The sequence below is a fragment of the Mytilus californianus genome, unplaced genomic scaffold, assembly GCF_021869535.1.
Source record: "Mytilus californianus isolate M0D057914Y unplaced genomic scaffold, xbMytCali1.0.p SCAF_15, whole genome shotgun sequence".
Classification (NCBI taxonomy): domain Eukaryota; kingdom Metazoa; phylum Mollusca; class Bivalvia; order Mytilida; family Mytilidae; genus Mytilus; species Mytilus californianus.
The window spans coordinates 20951547-20974929 of record NW_026262637.1 but is presented as its reverse complement, the minus strand read 5'-3'; the positions used below and the strand labels follow the sequence as shown (position 1 = coordinate 20974929).

Genomic DNA, 23383 nt, shown 5'->3' with positions numbered 1-23383 from the left:
ATTCAACGTCATGGAAACTATTTAGTCAATGATCATAGCTATACCTTGTTATGAGATTAAGTTAAGTAACTTAAATTCATCTTTTTTTAGTAAATTGAACTATAAATGATTAGTGTATATACTGTAATGAAAGGAAATCAGATCAGATAAAAAAAAAACATGCTGCTTGACATAAGATGTTAATTATACTTAGGATAGTTATTTGGCAAGTTATCTATGAAACTAAGTATAGAAAAAGAATTGTTTGTTGCTCCCTACCCAATCCTCATACATTGACCATACAATTTTTATCTAAAATCATATTCTTTTCATAATTGATAATAAACAGCTGCGCCATGAGCGCATGATACGCCCGTCATCTTGTGTGTGAATTTTTATGCAATAAGCATAAATAGTTTCTGACATACGGTGTGTCATGCGAAAACCCCTTTTTTTTTTACAAAAAACTCAATACCTCTAAAATAAAATTTTGAATCAAAACCAAAAAGTATACAGATCTTTAGATTAATATAACTAAGAAGTGTGTAAAATTTTAAGCAATAATCATAAATCATTTTGGAGATACGGTGCGACATGTGAAAACCCCCCTTTAAAAAAAAAAAAATTAATATCTCAAAAATAAAATTTTGAATCAAAACCAAAAAGTATACAGATCTTTAGATTAATATAACTAAGAAGTGTGTAAAATTTTAAGCAATAATCATAAATCGTTTTTGAGATACGGCGCGACATGTGAAAACCCCTCCCCCTTTTTTTACAAAATACTCAATAACTCAAAAATAAAATTTTGAATCATCACCAAAAAGTATACAGATCTTAAGGTTAATATAACTAAGAAGTGTGTAAAGTTTTAAGCAATATTCATAAACTGTTTTTGAGATACGGTGCGACATGTGAAAAACCCCTCCCCCTTTTTTAACAAAATACTCAATATCTCTAAAATAAAATTTTGAATCATCACCAAAAAGTATACAGATCTTAAGATTAATATAACTAAGAAGTGTGTAAAGTTTTAAGCAATAATCATAAATTGTTTTTGAGATACGGCGCGACATGTGAAAAAAAACACACACCTGTTTTAGTTACTACGTCCTGTAACTCAAAAAGTTTTAATCTTATTTTCACCAAAAAGTATACAGATCGTTTGACCATCATAAAAAACAACTATGTTAAGTTTCATGTAATTTGGATAAGTCATTCTCAAGTTACGCCGGACAGACAGACGGACCGTACCGGACATTTGTATACCATAATACGTCCCGTCAAAAATTGACGGGCGTATAAAAACTAGATAACTGACATATCATTAAGGGTCCCAAGGATATTAATATAACTTATTTTGAAGAATCTTTAGGTACTCCTCAGTGGAATCAAAAAGTGTAAAAAAATTATCTTATATTGGACACAGGTTTTGTAAACTGTCTTAAAAATGGCAAAATAATGATAAAAGAAATACTGCATTGAAAAGCATACTGATGCTGAAATAGTGCTAAAAAATTGAGGATGGACAAATTTTTTAAACAAATGGACAAAGTAAAAACTTCTGGAAACTCCAATTTTCAATCAGGGAAATACATGTTATTATCATTGTTTTTCAAAGGAAAACAATTTGACCTATCTAATCTAATAGCGTGGAGAGGGAACAGCAAACAGAAGCTTACTAAATTTGTTAAATTAAGTCTAACACACACTGTATCAACACACAAAATTTTTTTTTTATTATTGGTGGGAACGAATCATATATGTGCTCATCTAAATGTTAACTGACACACAATTGATTTTTGTAAAACACATTTGACACCACAACCAATGATTACCTCAAAAGTTTTCTTTCGCTGTTTAGGACTGTACTGATTAGACCTAGATTTTTCTGATTTAAGTTTTCTCTGTAAAAATATGTGTATATGTATAAATATTTCAACCTGATTTTATCAAACTTCTAAGGTTTAATTTAGTTGATATTACTTTTTCATACACAAACCCAACATAAACAAACACAACTATTTACTTAAAATATTTCAGAAACAAAACAGTTGCATATGGCACCTATCCCCCATCACCCTTTTTCATATTTTACTTTGATCTGAAAAAGTCAAAGCATATTTCAATTCGATGAATCATTGACAAAATGTTTAAGTCAAGATGACTGACTTTGATATGAGCATTCATTTCTATCTGAATTCTGAGCTAACAAAAAATATAATTGTGATGACTTGTAGCTTAAATCTGAATGTTTGCCTTATGAACCATAAGGCAATAATTTGTGTGTACAATAGCAGTCAAAAGGACCATTTATTTGGTATAAGCTCAATTACTATTCAAAACATTTCCAAAATAAAACATTGTTCCAGTTTGACTCGTAGTAAATTAAATCAAGTCCTTATTATAAAACTTAACTTGGACAGATAATCAATGATGAGTCAAACTGCTGAACTCCCTTCACTGACTAAATAGGAAAAGGAATATTACTGTTTTGGAAATAAAAATAAATGTTCCGCTGTGCAAAAACATATGAATTTTATGAGTTTTATGTATATAACACCCCATAAATTTCCACACATTTTCATTGTTTGTTTGATCAAATAAACTGGGAAAATTCAAATCAAGTGAAGTGCAATTTTAAACCATGTGTTTTAAAAAACTTCAGAGATGAGATGTGTGTTTGTTAGCTTTAAGAATTGAAGGAATTATTAATAAATCCATTTCTTTCATATAAGTTTAATGCTTTAAATTACATGATTCTGATGATCGAACTGAATCAATATTGAAATATTTAGATATTCTCAAATTCTTTTCAGTCATATATCTATATCATTAAATAAAGATTTTTACCACATAAAACTACCTGTTTCCTAAATCAATAGACTTGTAAGCATGGAGCTTTTGCATAAAACTTAAATAAAATGGTATGTCAAAATAAGCAGAATAATAATATGCCTATAAATAAATACTATTTAAGCATAATAATACTTTATACAAATATAAACCAATGGTGTTTAAAGTTGAGCATGTTCTGTAGAAACTTGATGGGTTAATAGAATTAAATAGGTTAATCACCTTTTAATATTGCAGCTAGTCTGCAACAGTATGTTCAACAAAAAGTTTGGTTGGTTTCCTTGCCAAATTAGTTCAGAGGTTCGCTCAAGCATTACACAATATATTGACACCTACATTAGAGTTTCAGTGTGTTTATAGATATTGAATGTTTCAATTTTCATTCAGTTGCAATCCATGAGCAAATTTCTCCTTACATTTTTTGAAAGCAAATTAACCAAATGTTTGTACAACATAATAGTGTAGAACAGCTGTAATATGGAAAGAAGTAAATGTTAATAATATAACTACAATTCCCTGTGTTATAGTGTGTTACCTCATATGTACCACTGTATATGCTTTCTAATCTTGTTTGGTTCTCTCTCATTTTAGACTAATTAAAAAGTAACAATTATTTTTCCTTTCATTTTATATAATAGTCTATATCATTTTATATTACTGTGGTAGCTCTATTTACTAGATGAATAGGTGAAATGGAAAGTTAAAGTGAAGACAATTTTGTCTTCTTTTTTTTAAATCTTTTGAAAATTTCCCAATATGAAAGACATTTTAAAATACACTTCTTCAGTATGACTCAGGTCAAATTTGGTATAATTGACACAGAGGTTTTGGAGAAAAAAATATTTTTAAAAGTTCACAATGGTCAGTGAACAAAGGATAACAGACAACACGATGAATGTAAAAAGATGGTAATAGCTCAAACTAGCCATACAGGCCAAGTGAGCTAATGTATTTAGAATATAGAACTTATTTTGCAAATAGGTCATAAAAAATATATCACACAAATGTTTCACAAAAAATGCTTTACTGATTCTACTATGGTTAATGTCATAAATATTAAGAATACAATTATTGTACTTTGACTCAGGAATCAACCAATCAAAATACTTTATATGGTGTTTTAAGCACAAACTTTGTACTACATGTACAAGTAATGAGTAAAGTATTTTGACTGAAAGGCCTGAACTCTTTATTTTATAACTCATGTTTGGCAATTTTAAAGTATTTTTACAGTTAAGTATTTTAAACATTTATAACCTATTTTAAAGTGCCCTTTTGGCTAATGATTAAAATTATCACCAACACAGAAAAGCCTTTGGCTTGATTTAATTACAAAACTTCTGTATTGATTTGATATATGTAACTATCAATGCAGCTACTTGTGAAATGATCAATTATCAAAGAATTGTGAGGGTCCCACAAGTTAATTTTTAATTTGATTCCTCAGCTACGTATATATGGAGAAGATATCAATAAAACAGTGTATAAGCATTTGACTAAGTGAAAACTGTCATTTACTAGGCATGTGAATATAACTATTATTTAAGCCTATTTAAAGCATAATTTAGCATGTACAAGCATTTCTTTCCAAATGATAAGCAGAAAGGCATTAAAACAACCTCCATTGGTTAAAAGGGGAAATTTTTAAAACTGTTAATGTCCTTATATGAATAAAACATCTTTATTTAATTTTAATTGGTTATTTAGATAAAAAGAAAGACTATTCCCTGAAGAAACATATGTAGTTTAGATATTAACTAAAAAATTACATATGTAGTTTAGATATTAACTAAAAAATTACATATGTAGTTTAGATATTAACTAAAAAATTACATATGTAGTTTAGATATTAACTAAAAAATTACATATCGGCTCTATAATTTTATGTCAAGAGCAAAATTTAAAATGAAAACACTAACACAATTTTTAAAAATTGTTCAGTTCATTATTTCTAAGCTTGTTCCATGAATGTCTTAAATTTGCTACATTTCATTTCCCATGCCGTTTATCAGTCATAGATAAAGTTGTAAATTATCTTCTTCTTACCTCATAGTCTTCCTCTGACCTACTGGAATGCCTCAGGTCACTGGACCTACTGGAATGTCTTGTATCTAGGTCAGTAGACCTAGTTGTAGCAGTTGTCACCGTCCTTGAGGAGCTGGATGATGCTTTGTATTTCACACCTTCACGAGATCCATAGGATGACTTTTCTGTACTGCTTCTATCAGATTTCTGAAGAAATAACATATAAGATACAGTTGTACTTAAAAAGATATTCCAAAGATTTCACCAACGATAGTAAAGGAGATCCTGTGTAGTAGAAATTTGAATTTCAAAAAAAAAGTCACATGTAACCAACCTTTGCCACAACGTCTAATATGGTTCATGATCATGGAGTGCAGTCAGTCTAATATAAACAATTTAAAACAAATTCATCTAGTGCTGATAGTGCCTTTCAAAGTTGCTGTATGTGAACCACTGACAAACAATATCAAAATATGTCATAAATAATCACAAATTCTGATTTTGATAAATGATGAAAAAAGAAAATAAATGTTTGGTAAAAATAAACTTTTAAGGAGAAAATAATATTTTAATTTATGAGTATGATCTACAAAATACGACACAAAGTTTGAACTAAAAAAAAATCTCACTCTTTTTTCACTGCCTGATGCACTATGACGTGCTGAAGAACCCAGATCTCTTGAGTCATTAATTTCTGCCTCCCTCATTATATTGGTGATTTTAATATCGTCTATATTAATACCAGCCTCTTTATGGAGATTATACTCTTTCCCATCATGATCAGTCTTTTTAAATTTGTCAACAATCTGCTGAACTTGATTGTCAGCCTGAAGGAAAGGGTTCTTGGAATCTGTAAAACAAAAACAATATTGGTAAATGCATGGATCTTAAAATATGAAGGACAACAGTCCAAAGTCAAACTCTGAAATTAAAAGTTGGATAAACATTGTCTCCCACTACTTTTTAATGAGATAGGAAATCATATGTTTATCTTCTTTAGAAAAATAAACGGTACTAGTTGAGGACCATTTACCATCAGTTTCCAGTTACCTTGCATTTTATGCAGTAATTGACGCTTTGTGTAAATTCAGAATTCTGCTATTATCTTCATAAAAATACTCTTTATTCTATTTTTAAAAAACTTAGTTTTGTTTGAACCAATCAAGACTTGGAAATCTTGATTTTTTTTGTCCTTTTACCACGTTTTGGGAAGATAAGCATGCGAGGACATGACTCACTGACAGCAACACTTATGATCCCCTCGATTTTTAGAATAACTGACCGTTTTAAGATAAACTTATACATAAAATTTCCTTCAAAGGAATAAAAACAGTTCATTAATTTTGGAATCAATTTCTATGATCCCCTCCAATGCAGTGTAACTTGTTGATTTCAGGTGACATAAATTTGAGATCTGTTCAGATTGAGCGAAAGTCTGAGAGATTCGGAAGGAATTAAGATCCAAGTCTATGGTCCTTGACCTAACTTTTGGTAACCCTGTTCATGTTAAAAGAATATTATGAAAAGTATTTCTTGTTAAAAGCTATTTAAAAATAACTGGGAATTTCTGACTGTTACTGGTACTGGACTAGTATACAAGATGTTTTGGTTTGTTTTAATAAATATGGTATTTTAAAGTAAATAACCAAATTATACAAGAAATTTTTTTCTTGAAAAATAGGGAATTCCATTATGTCTAAACATCATACACATAATAAGCATGCACAACTTACTTTTTAAGTCTTCCTCAAAGTTATTGTGAATGTTTTCAGATGATTCTCTAGTTAAATTTTTCTGCAAAAAAATAAAATACAACAATACATATATAATTATATTAAAATAAATGTGGATAGTATCCACATGTGGACACAGATGATGCCCCCGCTTGCATATCATATTTATGTTTATAAAGGGACATAACTCAAGAATGGTAAAAGTGTCGCCACCAAATTTCGTACTTAATCTGTATTATGGAGTAATAAGCATTGTGTATAAGTTTCATAACATTTGGTTGAGGCAAACTAAAGTTAGAAAACGGAAACAAAAAATTTGTATTTGATTTTAGTTTTGTGGTAATGAATATTGTGTATAGGTTTCATAATGTTTGGTTGGGGCAAACTTAAGTTACAGAATGGAACTAAAAATTTTGCAATCTTTCGATTTATAAAGGGGCATAACTCAATAATGGTTAAAGGGACACTACCCAAATTCAACTTGATCTGTGTTTTATCAGTGGAAGTCAAAATTAAACATTGCATTGTATAAAGCATTGATTGTAGTTGATTCAACTATAATCATGGACAAAGGAAGATAACTCCAATTTTAAAAATAATAACTTGATATTTAGAAGAAAATAAAAATTTTGCAATTTTTTCCATTTATAAAGGGGCATATCTCTAGAACGGTTAAAGTGACGCCACCAAAATTCAAATTTGATTTGTGTTTTGTGGTAATAAGCATTGTGTATAAGTTTCATAACATTTGGTTGAGGCAAACTCAAGCTAGAGAACGGAAACCAATTTTGGGATGTACGTACAGACAGCGGGGGCATAAAAATTCAAAAACTATGTTTAAGAGACTAGATGTGGTGGCAAGAAACAATGCTCTCATAAGGGCACATACAGCAATTATGATGTAGAAAAGTTCAAAAATTTGAAAGCTGAAATTTCATTGGCTGATATAATAATTACCAGATGAGAAAGTAGAATGGAATGTTGTCTAATCCTTGTGAGCAAAGCATGGACACAGGATCTGTATTTTTATAAGATTGAAATTTACACATCATTTTAATGAAATATCCCTAAGATAAGTTTGATGTTGTGGAGATAATTTTAGCACCTAGAAGTCTAAGCTTACTACTTACTGTTTTAGATGATTGTGAGGTAGACTTAGATAAATCTATATGAGTACTTCTTTTTCTTCTTCGACTATGTTGTATACTTTCCCTAACCTACAAAATAAATACCAGACAATCTTCATGACGTTACTAGATGTCAAGAAAACAGTTTCAACACATTAATAATATGACTTTACCTAATAAATTAGAAGGTAATTAACAACATTTTAACAGCTAAATCATGTGACTTTACCCAAACAAAGTAAAATGTAATATGTTGATTGCATTTGAGTGAAAGTGTGATAGCAAAGACCTAAACACTTATTCATTGATTGCAAGAAAAATAAGGAATTTAAATAACACTAACAAAAAAAATCATCAAATTGAATTCAAACAAAGTTAATATCCCCAAGTAAAATAATTATCTCCATTAATCTTACCTGTCTGTTGAAGAAGCAATGGAATAAAAATATGAAAACTCCCTGAAAAAGAAGAAATAGAGTTGTTAAACATTTTAGTTGCTATTACATGATGAAATGAAAAAAAAAACTTTAGACAAGCAAGTTTATTTGTGAATCAAACCAGAGTATGTGGAAAATAAATGTTAATTTAAGTGAGAATCCGATTGTCACTTGAACACCAAATGGACAAATAGAGAATGTCTGCATTTGTTTAAATACCGTTTTGAACCATGCATTATTATTGTTAAATCCAACATACTACATTTATTTGGATATTTGATTTCGTGGTTTGCCAAAGTCTGCATACAAACCTTTAGAAAATTTGTACTTCCTTGAATATTCAAATCTGTGGTTCACCTATAGGTTGCACTTTGTAAATACAGCTGCTTCTCAAACCATGCCTCTTTTGGGGAGATATATAATACTCATAGATATTTCGTTTTGTTTACGTACTGGTTCCCAGATATGATCTCTATGTTTCATCTCATAGAGACATAACTTGGGAATGTTACCAGTATAAAAACATATTGTTGCGTTGAAAATTGAATTCTGAAGTAGGCACAAAGTGAATGTAAGGGTAGTACAGAATTTTAGTTTAAGTTTAAACTCTAACAAGTTCGGGGCATATAAATGTTGAAAATATGCCACACAGCCCTATATTTTGACCTTTGAATTAAATAGTAGTGCATATCAACTTTCCATTTTAGGATATAACTTTTTACGAAACTTCATAGTAAAAGTGGCACAGTTTTAGCCGCAAAGGGAGTTCCTATGGGAAATTGCATTGTCTATATTTACAGAAATGCAATCTGTATCCATGAAACCCACGAAAATTGGTTTCCAATGAATAATAATGAATCCACAGTAATATAAATAGTCTTTAAGACATGAATTTTGTCAAGCTTGGAAATTCTCAATATTTTACATCCATAACACTAGACCATATTTTTAATATTAAATATTTAAACAATATTTAGCTTTTTTTGTGAAAAACTAGATGCATTAATCCAACAAAGGTGCATTTAAAATTGTTACAGAGTGAATAGACAAGGTTTACTGGACAAACAAAATTTTCAGATCTGAGGGTATATGTCACTATTCCAAAATGATACATTGTAAATTATAAGCTTATAACTTCCAAATATATCCAAAATATTAAGAGTGACATTTAAAGTTTTTACTCAAAAGACTACATTTGGTATAAAAGGAATGGATTTTTTGTAGAAGGCAAATATTGCAGTCATCTCTATGGGAACTTTATGAGTGATATCTATAATCAGGTTGGTATAAATTGTGGATGTTAAAAAAAAAGTCCATTCATGTTTGTCAAGTAGATTCCACATACTTGATAGTTCCTTTGAGAAAACAATTAAAGTAGATCGGTTGTCTTTTTCTGAGCATCCCTTCTGGGCATGTTGCAAAAATACTTTTTTGGTTTAAAAATTATTTACGTAGTATCATTCAATATACAAAAGAAAGATCTAAAACTAGTAATTTAAAGATTAAAATATCAAAAAATTAAGTGTCGTTAAGTGTATTTAAAATTTTTAGAAAAAAATCTTTTTAAAATCAAGGGCAGATAATTATATTGAATTTGTATCGTTTAATGTTTCTTCAATAAAGAAAAATTAAGTTTAATTTTAACTAATACTACTTTTACTAACCTGTAATGAGTTGAATATTGCAAATAAATACTGAAATACTACTAAATCTTCATTGACAGAAAAAACACCAAGCACCCATGTCACACCAAATAATGGCAATATAACACATATACTTCTCATACCAGCTCTGCAAACAAAATCAAGAAAATAGATAAATTTTACTATGAAAAAAGGAGAAGATATGTGTCAGTGACACGGCAACTCAACAAAACAAAGGTAGCATGTTTTTAAGGAAAAAATCTCATCAGATTGATTTTAAAATGTTCTCCCCATCTGAAAAGTCTAGGTAAAATTTAAGCTTTTGTTACAGAAAACAATAAAGTCATGAAATTTCTGATAAAACAGTTTGGTAAAATTTCAGTATTTTAATGAACAAGAAAATAAAACAGTAATTATTATTGCAGACAAAATATTTTTTATCTATGTTCAATTGAAAACAGAAACTTAGTACTGTAGTTGTTCTGTACAAGAAACAATATACACAATATCTGATCAATATAAACTTACTTTGCTTGCTGTTTGGCAGTCTTTGTCAACATAGAATGACTACTAAACATAGTTTTTAGCACCAGGATGAGGATGATTAAATTTATCTGAAATCATCAAATACTCATGTAGACATAAACATGTTTTTTTTTTTCATAACTTTTAAATAAACTGTTTTGAATATATTTGCTATATAAGTTCACAAACCAGTTTATTCTCTCTCAAAACAGACAAATAAAATAATAATACTTAAATATAATATTATCAATTAAAATGTTCGTAAAAATGTATTTAAGTTATTTGAAATTTCAACTGTATTAAAAAATTAATCCCAAATACAATGTAAACAATTGAAATGCTCTAAAAATGTAGTAAAGCTATCTGAAAATTCAAAATTTCTTTAAGATAAACCAAAATTGATCTCTTTGTTGAAAGGGATGTAAGGCTCAATTATAACTAAATCACATGACCAGTGGTCAATATTTGTTTTGTAAAAAACAATTCTTGATTTTCTTCATTTCTAGTGCACCTACATTGTCGTTTCAGTATGACTTTTATTTAATCTTTCAAAATATTTGATAAATTTTTTTATTTTTTTTTATACTTTAAGCTATTATACTTACTAATACTACAAGTAAAGCAGGACCAACAAATGCCCATAGTAAACCTGACTCAAGAGTAAGCCAACAACTGAAATAGAAAAACTCATATTAATCTACATAAATAAAAGGAGTTGTGAGTATGTGTTGATCAGACAGCAACCAAACAACACAATAAAAAAACCTTAAGACATCTTTAGGTAAACATACGCTCTTAAACTAAAAAACAATGGTCTATACAATACTGTAAATTTTTGAAAATTTGGTGTGCATCTATTAATGGAATTTTTGTGCCACAAACAAAAATGTGAGGTTGATATTATTGCTATTTCAGAAAATACAGCATAAAAAAATGAGAACAACACTTTATAAATTTCCTCATCCAAAGTGATTTTCTGGGTTTAGTTCATCAAACCTGCAAAACCAAATATTATAAGGACTGCTATCAAAATCTAAAATGTGAGTTTTTATTTTTGTGACAATAGTTTAAACATTGCAAAAAATTCTGAATATACAGAACGTCAAGCTCTAAATCACCATAAAGTCTAGACAAGATGTAAATAAAAACTTTAAGACTACCACACATCTGCCAGCAAAACTACATTCTCAAACATTTATTTGTGACATGTCCCTTAGATAAGAATGTTTCATTTCAACACAGTTGAGTAGTTACTCTGTGTGGAATTAATGAATGTTTTATTATTGCCAGACAAATGCCATGGTGTATATAGGGAATATAACAGTAAAAAATGTCTGACATTAAGTAGCAATACTATTGTGGTACTCAAATTAATTCTCAAATTGATAAAGTGTATGAACAATTGTCCCCTTGTACCCCTCTCCCCTAATTTGTACATTTTGTTACAGATTTCCTGTTGAAATTAGGATGTGCCTATGGTTTTGTCATCAGGAATGGAGTTAATCAAATAAAAAATCTTCATTCATTAAAACTTACAATTTTGAGTTTCCATAACCTTCTAACTTGGTAGCACCCATTGAAATAGCAACTATAATAACTGGTATAACTAAAAAGAAAATTTGGTTGATCAGAATTTCCTGTAACTATGTTAGATATATATATAGAAAATTTCAAAGCATTGTCAAACACTGCCATGAACATAATGTAACAAAGAATGTTTCACAAATCTGAAAATAACACATGCTCTTGTTTATTTCAATGCATTTTTACAAATATGTTTAAAGATGAATTGATAACAAAATGCAGAAAAATAACAATTTGTTCTCATCATATAATTAAATGCCTTTCTCTGAATTGCTTGAATATAAACAGTCAATGAATAAAAAAAATCAAAAGTCCTGGACATGCAAGAAATATTTGCCACTGGACAGTAAGCTACCAATGATCAATCAATAAAAATCAAACTTAGACAAATTAATTGATGTTAGTGTTTGCTCATCTATGATCACCATTGAGCAACAAGATTAAAAACAGCAATTAAAATCTCTTCCTTTGATGACACATGTTTATTTCCAAAGATCTCAAACACTTTTTTTTACACAATTTCGATCATTTAAAGAAGACTTATGGTTGGGTTCATTTTTTTAAACTTTAAAATTAATATCAGAAGTCATGACCTAAATTCAAAATACAATTTCAGTCACTGACATTTCAGGACCAGCCTTGACTGGCAAATATGACAGTTTCCGACCCTTGGCCCTTAATTTTTCTCATAGTATCTAGATCACATGTTACCTCATGTACATGTGCATTCATTGAATTTATTACTTACTCCAGCAGACAGGAATCAACCAGTGAACTCTGGATCTTGTTGAGAACACATAAAGAACACAAAAGGCAACCTCTATACCCTCGGCTAACATCAGAAGAAAATCTACCAGGAAAATATAATGTAGTAGCACTGCCATGCCTGTACATAAATCCTGAAAATATATGTAATCAAATTTATTTTCTGTAATTTTTAGACTAAAAAATTAAATACCATTGACTTTTCATAAGTCGTTCCCTTTAAACAAACCTAAACACAAACATTAACTTGTAAACTATGTAAAAGTTTCAAAGTCAATGAAACATAATGAGGGGGTGGGGTTATATAATCTCCATGGAAAAAAGTAAAATCACAAAAATACTGAACTCCGAGTAAAATTCAAAAAAGAAAGTCCCCAATCAAATGGCAAAATCAAAAGTTCAAACACATCAAACGAATTGATAACAACTGTCATATTCCTGACTTGGTACAGGCATTTTCTTATGTAGAAAATGGTGGATTGAACCTGGTTTTAAAGGTAGCTAAACCTCTCACTTGCACGACAGTCGCATCAAATTCCATTATATTGACAACGATGTGTGAACAAAACAAACAAAAACAATAGGTAAAAATGTCACAAATAGGGGTAAATAGTCTAATTCGGTAGGTCACATTGTGAAAAGGGAACAGGATTGTAGTTATGACATAAGGAAAATGAAACTTGCAAATGCATTCCAAATATCATTGACTTAACATTAGTGGTTCATCTTAAACTGACCTAATCACAAACTAATACATGTAAACTAAGCAAAAGTTTCAAAGTCAATAGACCATGATTGAGGGGTCAGGGCCAAATAATCTCCATTGTAATTAGATGTGCCAATGCTAATACAACTGCATTCCAAATATCATTGACCTACCACTAGTGGTTCACCATAAACTAGCCCTAATCACAAACCAATATATTGCCACTGCTGCCGCCAGAAAAAGAATACCTATGTCTCGCTTTTTCACTCAGTCAATGCAAGACAAAAACTGTAAGCAGAGCTCACTATTTCATATCATAACTACACCCATTTGAATAGATATTACATTCATATTTGGAGGTTATATACACTAAAAATCACTCAAATGATAAAATGAAATAAGAGGTTCCAATGGCCAATCCTGGTAGTGGTTTAGGAGGAGTTTCAAATACAAGATCTTACTTGTTTGTACACCTAAGTAACCCCAAAAAGCATTCAGATTAAAACTTATATAATATATGTATGACAACATTATGAAATTCCTTGTTAAAAGTTTCATTGAAATCTAGTCTTTGGTTTAGGACATACAAAATACAAGATGTGTGTATACCATTTTGTGTTGCTATAGGATAAGGAAACATCAGAAAATAGTAGGTGCACAATGCCATAATGGACATGTTTAAAAGACTTTGTTAAAGTTTCAATAAAATCCATTGTAAATTCACAGATACATATTGGGGAAGGACAAACACATATAGAAAGAAATGAAGAAAAAACAATTCAAAAGGTTAAAGTAGACCAATTGTTTCCCTAAGTACGAAGGGAGAGGGAGAATATGTATACTAAGACAAACAAAGCAAAAACGTCTAAATAAACCGGAAAAGCTATCTTTTATTAAATTCGCTTGAGCAATCTTTTCTAAAATATAAAATCTATGATTTATTTTCTGGTATCAATCAAAATATAACATTTATTAGTATTCAATTTGGTTAGTTAATATGAAATCTATCTCCCATTTAGACCTGATAAGTCTATTCCTAAAGTTTACCTTATTCTCTGTCTGTGTATGTCTATTCCTAAAGTTTACCTTATTCTCTGTCTGTGTATGTCTATTCCTCAAGTTTACCTTATTCTCTGTCTGTGTATGTCTATTCCTAAAGTTTACCTTATTCTCTGTCTGTGTAACACCAACTAAGAACAATGTATAAGATAGAATCAAAGCAACACACAAGTTCACCAGTATGGTTGATCTATCACTCTTCAAATATCTGAAAAATAATACAACAAATTATAAAAAGAAATGTGGGTTATACACCAATGAGACAGCAACCCAACAACACCAAAAAACATCTTAAGGTCACATGCACGCATTGCAAACGTTTTTCCTGTCAATACTCAGTTTGAAACTATAAAACAGTTTAACTTGAATTTATTAAATTAACTGTTTTATTTTTCCTTAAAATGCTGTTTTTTTTAAGAGTATCTGCATACTTAAATTAAATATCAAGAATTTAAATTTTGAAACAATTTAAATGAATAAACACTGAAAATTACCATGAATGCTATAGTTATAGCTACTAATACTGAAAAATCATTAAGTGAGTTTTCTTCAACCTTATCAATGTACTATGAATCCATTATTACACCGAATCTAACCTATACTCACCTCCAAAATACAATATATATAATAACTGTGACCAGTAGGAACAGGAGAGAAATAGCACAGCCTACTGCTGATATAATACTCAATGCTAAAATATCTGCTGGTGGCTGAAAATATAACAAAGACATATACTGAGCATACTGATGATATAATACTCAATGCTAAAATATCTGCTGGTGGCTGAAAATATAACAAAGACATATACTGAGCATACTGCTGATATAATACTCAATGCTAAAATATCTGCTGGTGGCTGAAAGTACAACAAAGACATGTATCATGATGACTCAATGTTTAAATTGTTACTTAAGGCAACAGTAATTTACCAATGTTCGAAATGTCAATCCATTTTGAAAATATAAATCAAGTAAAAATACTGAGGACATGGCAAGCACTCAAAATGAAGCAAGACTGGGTTTGTCGACGGGGTAAAGCTGGATTATAAGAGTCTTACCCTACACATTAAATTAATTATTCATATTAATCAATATGCCTTTACCAATAAAACAAAATGTTATACATTATTATTGGATGTTTTTCCTGTATTTAAATGTAACGCAGGTCGTTCCTAATTGTTTTACTGCAGTTCATGACAGGCATGTCAATTGTCAAAAGTTTTGGAATATTTCTTTTGGGAAATATTTTTATCAAATTTAACTCCATTTAAAATTTCTTGTCAAAATGTATACTATTCCAGTTGAAGAAATAAACAATAATTAAAACAAAAGATGACAAAAAGACAAACAAGTCTTACAGGCTAATTAGGTCACTTACTGTTTTTCCTGGACTCATTAAAACAGCAAAATTAGTTGTGTGGTCATATTCACATGTGGCAGCTTCATCAGTGCTCTTTACCAGCCTAGCACCCGTTGTTGACCAAGCTCCATTTGGTGTGTTCCTTTAATATAATCATATGACATAAATAAAGAACACATTGGATCAAAAATCTAGATAAAAAAAACTTTTAACACAAATAAAATTAAAAAAACCACTGAACTTGTCATGGAAAAATCTAGTTTGTGAAGTCTTTACGATAAAAAAAAAAATCTGAATTAATCAATGATCTTGAAAATTCATAAAGCATGTTTCTGGTTTTTATTGCAGTTATTGTAATCAAGCTGCAGATATATTTTCCTGATCTTTCCTTCTTTTGTCTAAAAAACATCTTTTTACCCTGCTATGGAAATTCATAAGCCAATGAATTAACAAAATATAGCTTTTCTAGCCTTTAAAGCTGTGGTTCTAAGATCATTTATCCTTCAAAAAATAAATTAAAAATTATACCTCATCATTTATTTATACTCACAGTACACTAAAATCCCAAAATGCACAAATAGGACTGGAATAATTAACCTGTTAAAAAAAAAGGTTTACTGAAAAATTTTCTAAATGGTCAAGTGGAAAACTTATATGAAGCGTCATGGCAATGGGTTATTACCAATAATGAGTTGTTTACAAAAATCACAATATTTATAGAATTTATCACAATTATAAGAAACATATATATATAAATTTCTTGTTGACAACATGTATGTTTCTTTACCGGCCGTGTGAGGGCTTAATAGCCAGTCAAGGTCTTAAAACACACCCACCCAGATATGTATCTTTGTTGAACATGTATTCACCAGGTAAGTCCGTGCATTTCTCTGACATATGGTTAACACGCCAGCATTGCATATAAAAAGACACTTTTGATTATCATATAAAACCTTTAATAAAAAAAAAACTCTGTTTACAGCTTCACTTACCAATTTACGATAAAATATGATCAAAAACATTTAAATTTTTCAACAACTTACAGATAAATACTCAAATTCTGCAATTAATGGTGAGTTGAGTTTAGAAGGAGCTGGTTCAATGGAGAAATCTATGACTACCGAGTTTACATCATAGCTACTATTGACCAGCCTCACTCCACTGGAAAATAAAGCAACATGTGAGAAAAACAAAACAATTTTGTGAATTAATAGATTGAATAAAAAATTAGATAAAATGCCATAAAAATTGAATAATAGAATTGATGTGACCTAAAACAAATATACAAAATAGCCCTACATTCATATTTCCCAATTTACAGGATATTTTCCCCGTGAGAGGTGTTACACTGACTCTTTATATTCTAAATTTCATACGCTTTATACCTCAAACCTGGTATTCAGAGGAGTCAAAATTAGCATTTAAGCACAAATACCCTCATTCAGAGTCATTGTATATTGGAATAAAAACACTTATAGCATGTATAAGAGATGCATTGGTTGTCCTTGTCCATGGAGATTTTAAGACTTGGGCAGGTAGCCTGTACGAACTGTGACGCCCGTATATGACACGGAAACCAGGCGTAAAAATCATACTTTATCAGGGCGTCATTGCAGTGTTTAAGGAATGCATGTGCAGGCGTCAACCAGGCGGAAACCAAGCGTAACTGAGGCGGAAACCAGGCGTAAAATTAGGCGTAATATTTAAATGAGTACGCCTGGTCCAGAGAAAAACCAGGCGTAATATGCAAATGAGTAGGCCGGGTCAATAAATAAACCAGGCGTAATATCCTTACATAATACTACACTTATTTCAAATCAGTGTATTACCCTAGCTGTGTTCTTTTGTGTATTTAATACAAACTTCTGTACTGTTGCTTTAATTTCTCATTGTTTGACATAAAACTGGAAATATTAACCATTGATGAAGCTAATATATAAATAAATACATTTTAGACAGACACTGCCACTGGCTAATAAGTTTAAAGTTTAAATAAGAATTATGACAATTAATTTTTCTTGAAATAAAACTTAAGCATTTTAATTAACTAAGTTTTTTATAAATTAATGTCCTTTAAAATATAATGATAATACTGCAATTTAACTTCATGTAAAAAATTTTAATGTTATTATCCAAGGTTAAAGGTTTTGGGATTTCAAAATTACTGTTAGAACTTAAAACTTAATAACTTAGGTTATACTCACATAATTATTATTTACCATGTTTTACTTTCCATTTTTTCACAATTTTTATTAATCAATTTGATTCCATATTTCCAATTTCAAATTCTTTCAAAAAGCACAAAACAAGCTAATTATCCCTGAACATATGAAGCTGCCATAAGTCCAACTCTAATGCAAACTAAAACCAAAGAGCCAAATTTTGAAAAAAATTCCCATGATCCTTTAAACAAAGCATTATGGGTATTATGATTTACGCCATACCAACAGTTTTACGCCCGTAAGAAAATTTACGCCTTGCTTATTTCAATTTACGCCAGGTTTACCACTTTTTTCTACGCCCGTAAGGACTACAAATTTACGTTTCCTGCTCCCTTACGCCTGGATCTATACACGTAAGTACCACTTACGCCTGGTTTACGCCTTATTTCCAGGCGTAATACGCCTTCTAATTTCATACGGGATGGTTTCATTCAATTTTTTTCTTTTTATTTTTTATTGAAATTTTGTACATATATTAACTTTCAGTATTTCACAAGATCTTGTTTTTTGGCTCTGTTCATATGATGTTTGTATGAAATCTATGCAAACATGGTCCAGATGCATTTAGAGTGTGACATATGGTATAGGCACTTGACTAATGTCGTAGGTTGATCTAAATGTCCTTTGTTACATTTTATTGTTGGTTTGCAATCTAACTGAAATATATCCAACACACACACAGCTTCCTTTATTTGTGTATACTACATATGCAAGAAACTTTATTATGTACATTTCATTACTATAAAATCATATTTTTTACTGACTTTAACTTACCCATCAACCAATAAATACTGATGGAAAAGATTCGAAATATTTCTGTAGTAAGTACTACTATATCCTATTGGCTGCTGACCTACAACATATGACAAATACAGTATTTATTAGTACTAATACTTCTACAATAGTATGGATATGATATGTGCTATCCTATGGAGGCTCACAATTTTCTAAGATTTCTTAAAATTTTTGCTTTATCTTTATACTTCAGTCCCATATATTCCATGCATTAATTTAATTTTTTTCTTTGAGCTTATAAATAGAAGACTTTAATCCTGTACTCAACTTAATAATATTTTTTTTTTCATTTCTTAAAAACCTGTATTTTAATATTCATTTTCTTCATTTCTTGTAAATTATGAGTCTTTCAAACTTAATATTCATTTTTTTTTTTAAACTTATAAATACAAGTCTTTCAACCCTGCACTTAAAACAATATTCATTTTTTTCTTCATTTCTTATAGATATATATGTACAGGTCTTTATATGAAATTAAGGAAATATCATTTCAGTTTTGTATCTACTTATTTTGATTTTATTTTTTAAGAGAAATTATGACCAAGTACTAACCACCAAGAGTAGCTTTGTTTAACTTGATGCTGGTAGTAGATTCTGTCACCCATGATGGTAAAGACTGGGATTTATCTGGGAAAATCACATCCTTGTTCTGAACTTTCCCAACTTGTACAACTGAAATAAAATCAAATAATTTAAGAACATGCAACAAATGGTCAATTTCTGGACATAAAAAACAATCAGTGTGAAAATAAATCAAAAACATGGTAAAATTCAAAATTACTATTAAAAGAAAAAGTTAAACTTCACACATTATACATTATAAACCAACCTCATACTTCTCTATATTACAATCCCTGATCAACTTACTATATAACATGAATTATTAACTCTCAGCATTACATCTACATTACAATCCCTGATCAACTTACTATATAACATGAATTATTAACTCTCAGCATTACATCTACATTTCAATCCCTGATCAACTTACTATATAACATGAACTATTAACTCTCAGCATTACATCTACATTACAATCCCTGATCAACTTACTATATAACATGAATTATTAACTCTCAGCATTACATCTACATTACAATCCCTGATCAACTTACTATATAACATGAATTATTAACTCTCAGCATTACATCTACATTACAATCTCTGATCAACTTACTATATAACATGAATTATCAACTCTCAGCATTACATCTACATTACATGTACTGATCAAAACTTTAAATTACTTGAACTGGTCTAAACTCTACACAAGATTTACTGATCAAATCTCTACATTATTACATGTACTGATCGAAACTATGCACTACATGTACAAATGTACTGATCAATGCTCTACATTACATGTACTTAACACTCTATTTTACATGTCCTGTTTAGATATTTCAATAGTAATAGTTCTTACTTAAGTTATCCTTCTGTACAAATTTGGTAAATACACTGTTATCTACATGAGTATAAGCTTTGGAGTATGTAGTAACTGCTTTCACCACTCTACTGATGCCAACTAAATTCTGCAGAGGAAATAAATTAGCATTAACTCGTAAATTTAAATAATGAATAATATTTCAATAAAGTCACTGTATTCTAAATACAATCAGGCATTATTTTTTTTTCCATCAAAGTAAAAAAAATCCTTTTTAGGTGTTGTTTCTGTTAATGCAACAAACACCTCTTAATTTTAATTTCAAACTGTCCTAATACAACTAAGGAACTAAATAGCAAGTATTGTAAATATATTCTCTATAATGTCAACCTTTAAAAATCCAGCTGTTTTAGAAATAATTTATCTTGTGTTTAAAACATTCATCCAATAACTCAAATAAATGTTCCTCATTCCAAATAACCAACTTTAAATACAAATTACTTCTAGAATGATACCTGTTGTCTTAGCTGTTCCCATCTTGGTTTGTATTTTTCATTCAGGAGATTATCACAACAAGAAACAAATTCCTACAAAAGCAAAGAAGGATTGTATCAAAATATAGGTAAAAAGTTAAAATATTGTAGAAACAAGAATGTGTCCATAGTACATGGATGCCCCACTCGCACTATCATTTTCTATGTTCATTGGACAGTGAAATTGGGGTCAAAACTCTAATTTGGCATTAAAATTAGAAAGATCATATCATAGGGAACATGTGTACTAAGTTTCAAGTTGATTGGACTTCAACTTCATCAAAAACTACCTTGACCAAAAACTTAACCTGAAGTGGGACAGACGGACGGATGGACGGACGAACGAATGGACGCACAGACCGAAAAACATGATGGCCATAGATGGGGCATAAAAAATAATTACGAATAGTTATTTGCATCAAAATTTATTAATATGATGCCTGGAAATTTAATCAAGTATACCATAAATGTTTATTCCTTAAGTAGGTATTCTCTCTCTGTTACTCATCTTATAAATGTAATATACTTATAGGTTGCACTTTGTAAATACAGCTGTTTCTCAAACCACGCCTCTTTGGGGAGATATATAATATTCATAGATATGTTAATTTGTTAATGTAATGGTTCCCATTTATGATCTCTGTGTTTCATCTCATAGAGACATCACTTGGGAATGTAACCAGTAAAGAAAAACATGGTAGCGCCTAAATTTTAATTCTTAGGAGGTCCAAATATGAAGGTAAGGGTAGTATAGAATTTTAGTATAAGTTTAAACTCTTAGAAGTTCAGGGCATATAAATGTTGAAAATATGCCGCACAGCCCTATATTTTGACCTTTGAATAAAATAGTAGTGCATATAAACTTTCCATTCTGGGATATTATTTTTCACGAAACCTCATAGTAAAAGTGTCACAGTTTTAGCCGCAAAGGGAATTCCTATGGGAAATTGCATTGTCTATATTTACATAATTGCAACCTTTATAGCGTTAAAAAATAGAACATACAGAATTTCAAAAAATCTGGTTTATCTCAGAGATTTTAAAGAATTTAACTCAAATATGAAGTTTTATAAATATTTCATGAAGATTGAGAAAATCCTGAGCCTTAACTATGATGACTCAGCATAAATTCACAGTTTACAGTATGCATGGTTTACTTAAAGCCCTGAATTCAAAATGAATTCATAATATGTGCCTATTTGTGATTTAAATTGTTTAGAAGTGCTTATATTTACTCTTCACAGTCATTGAAACTCATTGATCCTTCCTAAATAATTTTGTTGGGTTATTTTTGTCCTGTCAATAACCCAAAAGTAAGCCGTAACACCTAAATGTGTTTTTTTGTGACCGCGGCATTAAAAAGTACAAGCTAGAATTACAAAAAGGCCTCAATAAAACTTACAATAGTGTGTTCTGTCCTAAATATATACTAAATACTCCACATTGCTAGAAACAGGGAAAATATTTAGCAAAATGTGAGGCCCCAGGGGGCAAAAAACAGAAAAAAATGCTTACCCTGGGTCATAAAACAGATAATTTAACTTGTAAATGCTATGATTTTATTATTTTCAAGTTCTTTTGTAAACAAAACAATAACTGTGCTGGAAACTTATGCAAAAATAAGATGTAAGCAGTCATTTCTATCAAACTTTTAGTGAATTTATGCACCAGACTGATATCTTCTTAAATACAATTTTGCAAATATGGCTTTGTTTAGACACTTCTAGTTCATACATTATCTAACTTATGTTAGTTATATGGTTAGAGATGATACTGTTGTGACAAGAAATCTTAACTGACCATTTGAGACAGAAATTGTGAACTTTTATTAACAAATAGGCATACAGTAAGATGTGGACTGGAGACACAGGCAGGATTGGATACTTTGTATAATCTTGAATGTTGGAATGATTAACTACTAAACAATACATTTATAGTATTCTAAAATGCTTTCAGTTTGTTATCAGAATAGTTTCAAACATGTTTTAGACATTTTATGTCAGAAAACATGCACATAGGGTAAGCTGGCAATGATTAAAGTCTTGTTTTCAAATTCTTTAATAAACTGAAACAGGGGTAGGGGTATAAAATGTACTGTAAAAGGAAACTTAGAGTATATGCAGTGATTTCCTTATGGCTATAATTCTGATAAATAAGTATTGTTGTGAGAAAAAGTGTTTTTAGAAGGTTTTCTATTTGAATAAATGTTTGTATAGGTTGCACTTTGTAAATACAGCTGTTTCTCAAACCACGCCTCTTTTGGGGAGATATATAATATTCATAGATATGTTAATTTGTTAATGTACTGGTTCCCATTTATGATCTCTGTGTTTCATCTCATAGAGACATCACTTGGGAATGTAACCAGTATAGAAAAACATGGAAGCGCCTAAATTTTAATTCTTAGGAGGTCCAAATATGAAGGTAAGGGTAGTATAGAATTTTAGTATAAGTTTAAACTCTTAGAAGTTCAGGGCATATAAATGTTGAAAATATGCCGCACAGCCCTATATTTTGACCTTTGAATAAAATAGTAGTGCATATAAACTTTCCATTCTGGGATATTATTTTTCAAGAAACCTCATAGTAAAAGTGTCACAGTTTTTGCCGCAAAGGGAGTTCCTATGGGAAATTGCATTGTCTATATTTAC

At 29.9% G+C, this 23383-nt stretch overlaps 1 protein-coding gene across 1 annotated transcript in view; it reads right to left on the bottom strand.

Annotated features, from left to right (window-relative positions):
- The window catches only part of LOC127725998 (uncharacterized), a 95982-nt gene that overhangs the window by 5437 nt on the left and 67162 nt on the right, over positions 1-23383 (bottom strand). Inside the window, exons 39-59 of the mRNA XM_052233297.1 lie at positions 20715-20786; positions 20239-20347; positions 19368-19487; positions 18795-18873; positions 16842-16959; positions 16349-16395; positions 15817-15940; positions 15046-15149; positions 14545-14647; positions 12658-12808; positions 11862-11931; positions 10931-10997; positions 10329-10414; positions 9822-9948; positions 8137-8178; positions 7724-7810; positions 6594-6654; positions 5490-5710; positions 4882-5067; positions 3371-3427; positions 1818-1886 (exon numbers count right to left, since the gene is read on the bottom strand). Coding sequence (XP_052089257.1) covers positions 1818-1886; positions 3371-3427; positions 4882-5067; positions 5490-5710; positions 6594-6654; positions 7724-7810; positions 8137-8178; positions 9822-9948; positions 10329-10414; positions 10931-10997; positions 11862-11931; positions 12658-12808; positions 14545-14647; positions 15046-15149; positions 15817-15940; positions 16349-16395; positions 16842-16959; positions 18795-18873; positions 19368-19487; positions 20239-20347; positions 20715-20786 — 2100 coding nt within the window. The remainder of the gene's footprint in view (positions 1-1817; positions 1887-3370; positions 3428-4881; positions 5068-5489; positions 5711-6593; positions 6655-7723; positions 7811-8136; positions 8179-9821; positions 9949-10328; positions 10415-10930; positions 10998-11861; positions 11932-12657; positions 12809-14544; positions 14648-15045; positions 15150-15816; positions 15941-16348; positions 16396-16841; positions 16960-18794; positions 18874-19367; positions 19488-20238; positions 20348-20714; positions 20787-23383) is intronic.